This window comes from Sturnira hondurensis, unplaced genomic scaffold, assembly GCF_014824575.4.
Source record: "Sturnira hondurensis isolate 20B ecotype Veracruz unplaced genomic scaffold, ASM1482457v3 Scaffold0025370, whole genome shotgun sequence".
NCBI lineage: Eukaryota > Metazoa > Chordata > Mammalia > Chiroptera > Phyllostomidae > Sturnira > Sturnira hondurensis.
The window spans coordinates 6,302,728-6,316,698 of NW_028098001.1; the positions used below are offsets into that span (position 1 = coordinate 6,302,728).

The 13,971-nt window shown below is 38.9% G+C and overlaps 1 protein-coding gene across 6 annotated transcripts in view; it reads left to right on the top strand.

Moving 5' to 3' along the window:
• RNGTT (RNA guanylyltransferase and 5'-phosphatase) overlaps positions 1-13,372 on the top strand; it is a 238,478-nt gene extending 225,106 nt beyond the window's left edge. For all 6 annotated transcript variants that reach the window (XM_037039285.1, XM_037039283.1, XM_037039284.1 and 3 more), the window contains 2 exons: positions 10,218-10,341; positions 11,786-13,372. In XM_037039285.1, coding sequence (XP_036895180.1) covers positions 10,218-10,341; positions 11,786-11,949 — 288 coding nt within the window. In that variant the 3' untranslated portion in view covers positions 11,950-13,372. The remainder of the gene's footprint in view (positions 1-10,217; positions 10,342-11,785) is intronic.
• Positions 13,373-13,971: the final 599 nt, after the last annotated feature.

Below are 13,971 nucleotides of genomic sequence, written 5' to 3' on the forward strand. Positions count from 1 at the left end.
TTTCCAAAGTGTTTGTACAATTTTGCATTCCCACCAACAATGTCTAAGAGGTTATTTACTTGGCATTGCTGTCAGCGCTTGATATTGTCGATATTTTTTATTTTGGACATTCTGTTACATGTATAGTAGTATCTTCTTGTCATTTTAGTTTGCATTTTCTTAATGACTAGTGATGGGTTGAGCATATTTTTGTGTGCTTATTTGCCATCCATGTATCTTCCTTAGTGAAGTGTCTGTTCAGATTATTTGCCCATTTCTTAACTTTGTTTTTTGTTTTCCTGTTAGTTTAAGGGTTCTTTATGTGTTCTGGATACAAGTTCTTTGTCAGATAATGTGATTTGCAAATATTTTATCCTAATATATGTCTTGTCTTTTTATTCTCTTAATATTTTTCATACAGTGTAATTTTTAAATTTTGACAGTGTTTAATTTATCAACTTTTTATTTATGGATCATGTTGTTGGTGGTGTTTCTAAGACATCTTGCCTAACCCTATGTTACAAAGATTATTTTCTGTGTGTTTTTTTAGAAATTTTATAGTTTTAGATTTTATGTTTAGGTGTATTTTTCATTTTGAATTAATTTTTGTGTAAGGTGAAAGCTGTGTGCTGAGGTCCATTATTTTGCATGTGGACATCCAGTTCTTCTAGCACTATTGTTGAAAAGACTATCTTTTCTCCATTTCATTGGCTTTGTAGCTTTGTCAAATATTAATTGCCCTTCTAATTATGGATCCCTTCTGGGCTCCCTCTGTCTGTCCCACTGGTCTGTGTGTCTCTCCCCTCACCAGTACCACACTGTCTTATTTACTGAGTCTTAAAATCAGTTAGTGCCAGTCAGCTCTTCAGCTTTGTTGTTGTTGTTTTCTTTTTCCTAGCTATTCTAGTTTTTTTGGCTTTCTGTATAAATTTTAGAATTAGATTGTCTATATTTATAAAAAGTCATGTTGGGATTTTGCTTATGATTATGATGAATCTATAGATAAGTTCAGGAAGAACTGACATCTTAATAATATTGACTCTTCTAATTCATGACTATGCTATATCTCTATTTTTTTGGATAGTCTTTGATTTCTTTTCATTTATTTATTTGTTTTACTGTTGTTCACATACAGTTTTCTGCCTTTCCCCCTACCTCTCCTCACCTCCCTTCCCTGTTTTTTTTTTTTAGACTTTATTTATTTATCTTTAGAGGGGAAAGGAATGAGAGAAGGCCAGAAATATCAATGTATGGTTGCCTCTCATGAGTCCCCTGCTGGGAACTGGCCTGCAACCCAGGCATGTGCCCTGACTGGGAATCGAACTGAGATCTTGTGGTTCGCAGGCCCGCACTCAATCCACTGAGCTACACCAGCCAGGGCTCCCTTCCCTGTTTTTATACCCCCACCCCGTTATTGTCCATGTGTCCTTTATAATTGTTCCTATAAACACTTCACCCTTTGACTTCTTTTATTTGTGTTTTGTTGTTGTCAACATACAGGTCCTGCATGTTTTTTTAATCTAAGTATTTCATGTTTTTGAATGTTATTGTAAATAATACTTTTTAAATTTTAAATTACCAACTATTTTTTTCTAATATGTAGAAATAAAATTGGTTTCTTATATTCTGCAACCTTGTTAAACATACTTATTAATTCTTAAAGCATCTTTATAGATTCCTAAGTAGTCATGGCTTCTATGATAGAGGTAGTCTTTTTTCTCCCTTTCTCACTTGTATGCCTTTTACTTGTTTTTCTTTTAAGCAAGGGAATGCCGTCATTGGATCTAGGTATTTCAGAGTATAATCTGGCTACACTATAAAGAATTGATAGGATGGGGAAAATGCAGAAGAAGCTGATGCAGGAATCTGAGAGAGAGTGATGGCCTGAACTGTGATGATGGCGTTAAGAGAGGAGACAAATAGACACATTCAGGATACATTTTGGAGGTTGAACTGGTAGGCCCTGGTAGTGAACTGAATATGAGGAGAAGTGAAAGGTGAAGGGATCATCAAGACACCAAGGTTTTTGTCATGAGAAACTGGGTAAATGCAATTACCATTTTTTGAGATAGAGAAGATGAGAAGAAATAGATTTGGGAAAGGTAAGTTGAATTTTGAACATGTTGGGTTTATGAAGTCTAGAGGAATTTCAAATAAAGGTGTCAGGTAGACAGCTAGACTGTATGTATGTGATATAAAATGGTATAAGAGAGTTTGGGAATGAATCAGGCTTATGTGGGGCCCCCTTTTTTAATTGTTGTTGAATTACAATTGTCCCACTTTTATTGCCATTGCTGTCCCCTGCCCTGTCCTAGACAACATTCTTTATTTTTGGTTCCTTTAATATCTTAAGAACATTTTCACTGTAGGCCTTCAGACATCCTGTTAATAACTACTTGTCTCTCCCTCTCTCCTTCCTACCTTCTTTCTATAAACCAACTTCTTATCATCCTCTAAATTTCAGCCTTAGTATCATTCCTCAAAACTCCCCCACCTAAACCAGGTATCTTTTTCCCTGCATTAGTCTCTATTATATAGTCTCTTTTTTTCATAGCCCTTATCAAAATTTGTAGTTGTTCACTTGACTCTTTCCTAGACTGTACATTTTGAGGGGCAGGGACCATGTCTGTGTCACCGGTCTCCACCCAATGCCTGGGACATGGCTGCTTGGTATTCATCATATGGCCGGCCGGAAGGATGGTTCTGCAGCTTTGTACTGTGACTGAGTTAGGTCCACTGACTTTCTGTTTTCATATAACTGTTTTTTTATGCTTCTATGTGCAGAGGTTTCTATACCCAGTATCAGGCAAAATTTGGGTAGGAAAATAACCTTGTTTGTTTTATTCTGTGTTTATTGTCCACAGAGTGCTGGGCTCTGTAGTAGCTAGTGAGATATGAGATAGCATTTGACATTGGACAGGAAGACCTATTGAGACTTGTCTGTCTCACTTTCTAGGTCTGTCCCTCTTGGTGAGATATTTAACTACTTTAAGCTTTAGACTCCATACCTGTTGAAGGGCAGCAATATAATTCCTGTCTCATAAGGTTGTGGTGCAAATGAAATGAGATTATGTGTATATAGATCATGAATTTTTAATACTTTACACATACTAATCACCCAATAAATAAATAACCCTAACTTATATAAAGGTGAATCATACAGTTCTAGACATGGTTGGTATTGCCCGATCAATAAAGGGAGGGAGGACATGAAGTGTCTCTTTATCTTTCCCTTTCTTCTACTTGTTCTCGCTGTCCAAGGGGCTATGCTGCCTTTGCCCCCAGCATAACGAAGACTACTCACGGCGTCGCCTGCACTTTTGGCACCAGAAATAGAGAGTATATACATTGTGTTTATTCAAATGATAAACTGGGGATATATAAGATATTTAAACCTTTTCTTTTGTTGGCGGGGGTGGGGAGGTAGCTGGAGAAAGGGAGAAGGAGTCAGAGATAGGCTAGAGACTGTACTGCTAGCTTACTTTTCTTAGCCAGCCATCAATGGGCAAACTGGTTGATAAACAGTAGCTCGTGATTCTCATGAATTCAGTAAACCTTCTCCCTGAGAGTCTACCCTGGATTGGGTACGGAGCTGAGGATGGGGGGGATCGATGAGGAACACATGTTTTAGTGATCTAGATCAAATGACATTAACTTGAAATTCTCATTCTGTACCAGCTCTATTTTCTGCACCTCAGGCAGTCTTTTACTACTCTGGTTTCTACTAAGTGCTAGATACAACACTACGTGTGGGTTTAGAGCAGGGGTGTCAACCTCATTGTCACCAGGGGCCACATCAGCCTCGCAGTTGCCTTCAAAGGGCCGTATGTAATTTTAGGACTGTATAAATGTAGCTACTCCTTAACAGGTGAGCAGGAGCTCAGTGCCAAGGCCGGGTAGACACAAGGTATAAAGGGACGGATTTGGCCCACGGGCCTTGTGTTTGCCACCTGTGGTTTCGAGACTACGAACTGAGAAAGGATGAAAATAATTTAGTGCAAATGTGGTCAAACTTTCTTGATTTTGCCTCACACACAAAACCTCTAAGCCACAAGAAATACCTAATGGGTTGCACTTATGAAGTGGCTAGATACACACAACTTAAGTGTTTATGTCCTAACAATTGAGCACATGTTAAGGACTGCATAACTTCTCAGACCTTGGGGTCAGGTGGTACACCATTGGTCTCATTTGCTTTTCCACACTTATGTTTGTGATGACTTGGTTATTGTCACATAACTGCCAGAAACAAAGCATTGCAAAGATATAATGCCATCTAAAGGAATCTTGCAGGAAAACTGTGGGCTCCCTCCAACTAGTAGTTTGCATGATATCCAGCACATACTATTGCGTTACCCTAAACATTGTAAATGCCCCCCCAGTGCCCCTGTGATGGTGTCACGGCGTCCTGGGTGCCTTATTGCAGTTTGTGAGGTGTGGACTTAGGCCCCTTTTCCCTTATCTTTTTATTGTTTTTTACTTCTTCACTAAAAGCCAGCCTGATGTTTATCATTTTTTATGAAACATTATCTTTGGCATATGTTGTTATTGAAAGTTAAGTATGTATAATGAAGGAGGTTTGGAAAATACAGCAAACTACAGAGAAGAAAAGAAGTCTTAATTCCTTTATTCACTACTAACATGTTGTTGTATCTGTCTGGTTATTTTACATAACAATTATTATATTTTGAATAACTATGACTAACTGATTTTATTAGAAGGTAATAACCTATAGTTTAATGGAAATTTCATATCTGGAAGTTGTGACTTATCTGTAATAACCTTTAGGATAAATATGACAGACTTTTAGCTGCTTTTTTTTTATTGGCTACTTTCTTTAGTTGAATGCCTGATTGGAGGGCTTGAAGACCCCTTCCATACATGAGGTAGGGACTCTCTGCTGCTGTATTTTTAACCTAACAGATGCAAGGGGTGTCATTCACACTGTGGTTCTTCGCTACAGAGGCACAGGCACAAGCAGATTTTAGTGGAGGAACTTTCTTTTTTTAAGTAGTGGGTCTAGTCTGGCATATTTTTAAAAAGGGCAACTAGTCAAATGCTTCATTTCCTAAAAGTAGTATGTCATGGGCCTACTATAATGTAGTGGTGCTGAAAGATTATTTGTCTAATAGCTAGGATTTAAGCTTTTTTTCTTATTATTATACCGTAAGGGAAACTTTTATAATACCATTTTATTTCTGACTCACTTGTTTTATTTTCTCTGCTTTCATTAAGTGCTAGAAATTGAAGTAAAGAAATTACTTCAATTGAAGTGAAGAAATTATGTAAATCTTATTTACATAAAAATAAGATTTTTGACTTCATCCATGTGAGATGTTTTTTAAATACACGTTCTGTCACACTATTGAGGCGGAACTTGAGTTATCAGAAAGTAAAATGATAACTTCAGAAAAAAAAATGGCCAACTTAGTTCCAGGGAGCAGGTCACAAAAGATGGGGTAGAAACCTCTGAAGTACAAACATATTCATATCTAGTTTGTTGCCATTTCTCTCTCACTTTCTTTCAATAATAATTTAAAATTCTGATTAAAACAAGTTCTTAGCATAGCCTGGACTTTTGAAGAGTAATTCTCTTATAAAATCCTGGTAGAGGACTCCAGGACTGACTGTAGGCCTGGAGCAGAGAAAATACAAGATGAGCCTGGGGAAGGATTTGGTATTGCTAGAATATAAATGCTAAAATATATTTATTTTGTAAGTAAAGGTGAAGCAAGTTAAAAAGGACATAGGAGTCAACCTGAGAGAATTGCCAGTGGCCAAAACTGGAACAATTTGAGCAACAAAATAAATGACAGTAGTATTTTATTATAAACTAAAGAATAAAATACATATTCATGAGTCCATACTATTATAAATGAGGGAAAAGAGACAACTCTTCCTTGCAGGAGGTAGAGACAATAGTGTAGGAGGGGTGGAGAGAGTCGAGCATTCTGTTGGAACACCGCAGTAGTGGTTGCTGTAGGCAGAGTTCGTGGGTGAACGCTCAAATTAGCCGGTGAAACTTTAAGGAGAAACAGGATGTTTGTATAGCCTTAAAATGTCTTTATCAAGAAATGTATTAATTTCTGTGGTATTTTTAGTAAATGTCCACAAATTCTTTGATGCCCTTCCTTCCAGGAAGTGGAATTGACTTCCATTTTCATTGAGTGGGGCTGAACATGGTGGCTTGTAACTAACTAGTAGAATGTGGAAAGGAGGAAAATAGCAACCTGGCAATAGGGAAACCTGGCAGGCCCCTCAGCACCCAGTGGTCAGGGTAAACCTCAACAGTGATCACCACAGTGACTTCTTATACCCTCAGATACTGTGCAATGAGAATGGCACTACACCAGAGTCCATGACCTCAGTCTCATCATCAGAAAACCCTAAATTGAGGAATGTCCTGCAAATATCTGACTAGTACTCCTAAAAAATGTCGGGGGAAATCTGAAAAACAGTCACAGATCAGAGGAGAACAGGACGTGACAACTACATGCAATGAGGTTTCCTGGATTGATCCTTGAACAAATAAAGATAGTGGAAAAACTGATGAAGTCAGAATGAAGTCTGCAGTTTAGTTAATTGTGTTGTACTGTTGTTAATGTCTTAGAGTTGATAAATGTAGCATGATATGTAATATCTAAAAATTAGGGGTGACTGAAATACCTGAAACCTCTATACTATCTTTACAACTTTTCTCTAAATCTAAAGTTATTTCAAAATCGAAAGTTTAAAAAACAACTCATTGGTGGCTTTCCACTTCTAAGGATATTTATTATTTTAAAGTGTCTCCAGAACAAATTAGTTCAGAGAAATCCCTCTCTCCTCAAGCCTTTGTGCAGTTTCTCTAAAAGGAAGATGAACCCTTGACAACAAAACAGCCCGCACCACGCAGGGACAGTGAGTTCTATCTAGCGGTTTCTGTCACGCCATAGATTTGGAAATGCATCTTTGCCTACTCTCTGCAGGTGCCAACTGGTGGTTGTTGACACCAATTCACTGCCAATAGGAATCCCCAATTTGGAGTGAGTGAAGAAGGAAACTTTATTTTATGAAAAACAGTTCAATTATGACATAGCACAGCTGTAAAAAAAGCATGGATGTCAGGCAGCCCTGGGATCAGTCCCCCTTCCAGCTAGACAGCTCTACTCTGTTCCATGCTGGTCTGCTCTGACCAGCTCTGGTGGGACTTGTTTGGTGTTTCAGCTCCAGCCAGGAAAACAGGCTTTTGTGGAAAGCAAAAGTACGTTCCCAGAGCCAGAGGGGAGCTGACTTATATAGGTGGAAGTCTCCACCTCTGGCCCTGATTGGTCTGTCCTTATGCAAATAAGGACTCCAAATTCTCAAAGTTTAATTGGTCCAAAAGGCACAGCCTTGATTGGTCAGAATGAAGCCACTCTGGTCAGTGAAGAAGCTGATGGGGATATAGCTGTGCGCCAATCAGATGGCGAAGGCCTCAGTCCTTTTGGTTGAAACACAGTGCAGGCAGGCAGTTGAGTGCAGGCTTCTCCTGGAAGTTCAGTTTGCATGAACGGCCCTGTGTAGAAATGGCTACTAGGCTGGATTGTTTTGTTTGTTGGTTTGTTTTTAATTTGATCCCGATTACCCTTTTTAGCAGGTATTTTCTTTCTCAGGATCTATACAGGTCAGTTTAGCCAACACTGATGTTTTGCCTTTTGTGACTTGGTAGTGTACCTAGAACCTAGGTTGCAAAAAATATTCTATAAAAATAGTGCAGAGTGGAGCAACAGCGATTCTACCTGCCCTTCATTCCAGGTATTGTCATTGGACTGCTGACTTAAAATCTTCTAGATTTAGTTTCATCTGCTTGGTTCTTAACCCCAAATTATTGGTAGATTCAAATAGTTTAAAAAGTGTGGTACTCAGTGAAATGGGTACATAAAAATATTTGTCAATATAAAATATACTCTATATTACTCTTCTTTTTAAAAAAGTACAATATCCTTAGCTCAATGTAATTATGGGTACAGATATGAAATCCTGATTTATAAGTAGTAGTATTATTATTTTCAATTTCCTATTAACTCAAACTGGGATAACCAGAGTTTATTCTAGAAGTCCTAACAGGGTACTGTTTTAGTAAATAATAATATGTAATTGGCTGAGGATGATTATCGTCATGTGACAAAATAGAATTTGATTATAAAATTTAACTCCTCCTCTGTATGCCAGTCATTCTCTCGATCTGACCATTAGTGAAAGCTGTCTTAATTTGTGCATGTATTGGAGGTGTTACTTCTATCAGATAAATATATTTTACCATCTAACTAAATGAGTACCTTGTAGTGGGTCTATCTTGGCGACATAACTAGTGTCATCAGTGAAAGCCAATGTACTGTTCTTGAGTGTGGAAATAGGTTTAGGTTAGTATAGTGGAAGGTATATGCATTTTCTGGAAAGCTCTGTTTTCCAGATTGTTAATGCATGCCCAAATAGACACACAGATACTTCATAATAGCGCTTAATTCCTGTAGTCACATTGAGCAACACATAATTTGTAGCAGTTCTAAAGCTAGGAACATAAGAATGGTAAGCTGTATGATAAAGGCTTACTACAGTTGTTAGTCAGTAAAAGTACAGACTGCTTACTGTGGATAGCAAACCATTCTTAATAAAATGTATGTGATACAGTTTTCTTGGCAGCTGTTTCCCAAATGTGCCTTTTCATGTCATCCTGGTATCTTTAGTGAATTTGCTTGCAAGGTATTTTTTTTAAATCAATGTTTCACTTCCCAATTTTATGTTCAGTGAAGAAGTTTACTGGTTGTCTACCATGTGCCAGGCACTTGCACTTTTTCCAGTGTGTACTGAGACACTGGTTACTAAAATTAGGAATGCCTTTGCTCTTTTTAGAAATTAGAAAATGGAAACTGAAAGGTTTAGAAACTTACCTCTGTTAGATCCTACACATGGTTTAATATGAATGGGTTACCTAAGTGGATGAGTTGCCCAGTACTTGAATATAGATAATGTATCAGAATAAAAGGAGGTGGGTCTCTAGGAAGGGAGGGAGGGGACTTGAGACGAGAATCCTGAATACTTGAGAATTAATTTAGCAAGTCGTTAGTTAAGTGGAATATCTTTCTGTTGGGCCAGTGTGGTTCCAGAGCCCCTGAATGTGTTAGGCCTGTTGGATTTGTTGAATATGCAAATAGTCCAATCAAGTGTAATACTCATTAAGGAAGAAGGAATACAGTTTGAAAGTTTTATGAAGACATGCACTGTCTAATTTGTGAATTGAAACCATCTTTTGAAATTTGCTTCCCTTCATAGTCCTAGGTGGTAGTGAATATATGGGTAGAAAATGAGAGTATTTCAGATAATGTGAGTGAAGTTAAATGATTGCAATCTACCGTATTGTGAGGGAAAGTTGTTAGCTGAGAAAGAGGAGGACAGAATTAAAATATTACCATGACTGGCATTTGATTTGAAAACTGCAAAGATAAGCCTAGGTTCTTATTTATGAACACCATCTCACAGCCTGATGAAATATCTTTTAAAAGGTTTTGTAGTTACCATGGTTACTTGTTAGCTTTATAGAGTAAGTTGTAATCTATATTTAATCATCTGAGGTGAAATAGCCAAAAAAAAAGAAACACCCCTACCAACTAAAAACAAAAGTAGCTTCATCTGTAAATTCATATTAGTTTGGGAATGGAAAGAGTAAATAGCCTAAAGATTAGATTTTTGGTTAATTAGCACTTCTTGAAAAGCAAGATATTTGAGATTCACATTGCCTGAATGTGATTCTAATATTACTTTTTATATGTAACATTTTTAAAACTAGCACATGGCATTTCTGAGGTTTTGATGTAGGAATTTGGATGGTAAGACATTTCTGGAAGCCGATGAAACATGAGCAACAAACTCAATTTCTGAAAACCATGGGGATGCAAACAGTGTTGAAGACGTGGATCCTGTGGTAGCATGTTTGCCTTCGGCTCAGAAGTGGCTGGTTTTTCTGCTTAACTTCTTTTAATTGCTGTGCGTTGACAGCCATTTTCCCAGCTGTGTGTAAAACGTCAGATGAATGAGCATGTGCACCAGGGAGTGCACGCGCAGCCTTGGGCTTGGTTAGACACCTCCTACGGCAGAGAGCTCTGCCTGAGGGCTACTGAGGGGGTTTGGCCTTTCCTAATGCATCTCTCTGTCACAGCGCGGAAGCAAAACGCCTTTCAGACGATTTAAATATTTTCCTCAATTCTTTTTTAATACAGGTGACTAAAGAGCTAAAACAGTATGACAACAAAATTATAGAATGCAAATTTGAGAACAACAGCTGGGTCTTCATGAGACAGAGAACAGACAAAAGTTTTCCTAATGCCTATAACACTGCCATGGGTGAGTATGACAACCTATCCAAAAAAAGGTAAAGTGTTAGAACCGAAGCCTGTTGTCTCTATTGTCTGGCCCGATGCACCAAACCCATCTCGGCCCAAACCCATTTGCTTGCCAGGATCAGGGGTGTGTTGAGTCTGTGCCCCGGTTGACTCCTGTTGTTGTACGGGTTCTCCTCTGTAGATAGACCTGTGGGCTTGTGCCATGGGCCCGAGGGAAGTTTAAAGGGCAGGACCATGGGCTGTATACAAGTTGAATTTGTTGAACAACAGCAGCAACAAAAGCCATGACAATTTCAGTCCTATTATTCAAAACTATAACAACCATTATTTGCCAGATGGTAAAAGACAAAATTAGCAGGGGGAAATATAATTTCCAGCTCCTAAAATAGCTTTACAAACAATAGAGAACAAAGTAAATGAAAGCCATTAAAAAAAAAAACTAAAACCTGCTGTGCTATCCTTGAGTGTACTTTGGGTACAATAGGAATGCTTTGGGAATTCAGACAGTAAGTTTCTTTCCTGGGGAACAACACAGATTACATTTATAAGGCAAACAAGTAGTGGTAGTTGTTGCTCTGGATTGCATTTTAGTGGCGTGGAGAGTGGAAGATAGAAACCAAGATTAAAGGTCACTGGGGTTGTGTACTTTCAGAGCACTCAGTCAGTGATGGTGATGGTCATAGGATAAGCCGATGAGAAAATACAGAAGTTGCCTGTTTGAGTTTTGCAGCATAAAAGCTGAAAGCTTTGAGTGTTTAAAACTTTCTGTTGGAACTTGCAGGTTTGTTCAGATAAGATGAATTGATTTAGAAAACAGGAATAATTAAGCCAGTGTCTCCCCCCCCCCCCGAAACTAAATAGATAAATAAAATGAAAAGGACTGGCACTAAATGTTGATCACATACGGAAAGATGCTTTATTTATTAGTAATTTTGTTATGATACCTTACTTCACACAGGTTGTTAAAATAAAACAGTATTATCTGCCAGCTCCAGTAAAACCTTCCTCTTCAGTGGGAATGGTGGCTTCTCAGTGTGGGGGCTGTTTTCTGAGAGAAAAACTGGAGGACGGCAGCACACAGTAGACATTCTGTAGACGTTGTGGTGGAGTATGGTCTATAACATGGTGCACTCGCTAGATTAAAATGTTATGAAAACTGGTTTTGAGGAATAGAAAATCCTACTGAATACATCCTTGTAACCCAAGTATGTAAAGTTTGGGTTTAAAATTAGTAGAGCAGTAAAGACTAGCCAGTGGAGAACCACTCACTTTGGGGGTGCGGGGCGGGGAGAAGAATTGAAGCTGAAGAGTGTCCCTCGGGTCGGTGCAGTGGAAGTGGCTAGTGAACTGGGACGCGGACCTTCCCTCCTGCCTGTCTCTCTCTGTGGTGAGTCAGCGGCTTTAATTAACCCTCATGTGAGACACGTGTCTCCCTTTGTCCACAGCTGTGTGCAACAGCATCTCAAACCCTGTCACCAAGGAGATGCTGTTTGAGTTCATTGACAGATGTGCAGCAGCTTCTCAAGGACAGAAACGAAAGCGCCATCAGGACCCTGACGCGGAGCTCATGCCTCCACCGCCCCCCAAAAGGCCGCACCCTGTGACCTAAGTCCTGCCTTCAGGATTGAGAGGAAAGACGTGTGAGGAGCCTGCTGTTACTCCTCCTGCGCCAGAGAAAGTCAACAAGGGACGTGGCTTGACGTTGATGCAAGTTTTATTTTATTTTATTTTTTAAAGAAAAGTATTGTAGCCAGCCTGTAAATATTTGACGCATTTGTTTTCTTAGTGCTACAATAAATTCATCATGGACTTAAACATTTTATTTATATTTGGTAAACTCAGCCTTACCTTGTGGAATCTGAAGATTGAAATATCCAAAGGTTTGAACAAGATTGAAATCAACGAAAAAGAGGCCTTGTTTATATATGGATAACTTCTACCTTTAATTTATAAAGTTAGCAATCTGGAACTGTGAGAGCCTAGAACACTGTATTTTTTTAGAAGTTGTATTTCAGCTATGGTAAATTTTCCTTTTAAAAAATTTAGGCAATGGCACTAAACATTCTTGCTATCATTTATCATGGATTTCCTCCATTTCTGAGATTCTTGTATTCAAAAACAAATGACAAGGTTGTTAAGTATTGTGCTATATTAAACAACTTGGTCTGGCTTTATCATTTTAAGGAGATTTTTTTTGAAATGTTAAAGTAAAAAAGTGAAACTCCAATTTTGTGAACTGCATTCTTTCTAAAGAAAGAATATTGAGTATTTGCCTCTGCTTCTGTTGTTAGAGTCACAGTACCCGATCCCGGTGTGTCCACTCCGCAGTGGTTTTGAGTTGCTCCGTAGAACGGAGACACACACCACTAGGTCCTTCACATAGCGTTTCCTGGGGGACATTCTTTAAAATGCCCGGGCTGCTGCTGCTTTACCTCAGCGGTATCAGCACATTGTGATTTACACCAGAACACGCAGCTCACTGCGTGAGGAGTGATACCAAACACAAGCGGCGTCGCTTTAGTTCCCTCGAACTGGACAGCGAGGGAGACGCCCTTCAGTGGACCAGAACGCTGTCGCGAGGAAGCCCTCTGCCCCGTCACATAAACGCAGAGGGCAGACATCCATAGGAGCTGAACACCAAGGAAGTCAAGACATTTATTTTCAAAGCCAGAATTCCATCTGCATTTTCTTCTGGGAATGCTATTTCTGTTATATGTCTGAATTTTAAACCGTTTGCTGGTAGATAGTGGATTAAAGGGCAGCTAATCCATCATCTGCCATTGTTGAGAAACTGTGTTCTGATTGGTTTGTGAAGGAATTAGTCAGAGACTAATGTATTTATTTTTAGAGGTACAGGTTTCAAGTGTGTGTATGTAATTTTTTTTCCTGACCTGAGTTTTATATATGTCTATGCATATATATATGGGAATATATGCAACAGTGTATATTCTTCTACTAACGCAGTCAGAAATGAAAATCCAAACACCTTACCTAGCAGACTGAATATCTGATAGGATTTCTATACGTTAAAGCACAGATGAACCAAAAATGTATTGTATTCACCTGAGTTTAAATGTTTTTAGGTAAAAGTTTCCCCCTGCAGTGCTTTTCTACATGAAATAGTAGTGTCGCGCTGTCCCCAGGGTGTGTAATGGACAGTGAACTTATCCAGAATGCCGCTGTAGGGCTTCTTTCCCAGGACACTGGGAAAGTTCCCCAGGGTGCGTCTGGTCGCTGGAGGGATGGACACACGCGACTGCCACAACGACTGCAGGAAGATGGAGCCTTTCAAGGCCTCACGGCGTCTCGTCTGGAACAGATCTGAAAAACGCCTGTGCACTCCAGGAGTCTGACGTCTCCTTCCCGCCGCTTGCTGCTTTCTCCCGAGCCTGTGTAAATGCAGGGCCCTTTTGCTGACGAGAGAGCAACCTTCTGCCAGTGATCTTTAATGGAGTTGAAATGTTTATGGTAATTGTAACCTTTTAAATGAGTTAATGTGAAAAGAGCATCTCATTTTTAATACATCCAGCTATTCTTAACTTTGTGCGTTTTTAGCAGTTAACTTTCTTAATTTTTCCTTTCTTCTCACTTATAGTAAGTATAAGAGTTGGCCATATAAATAATAGGCCCA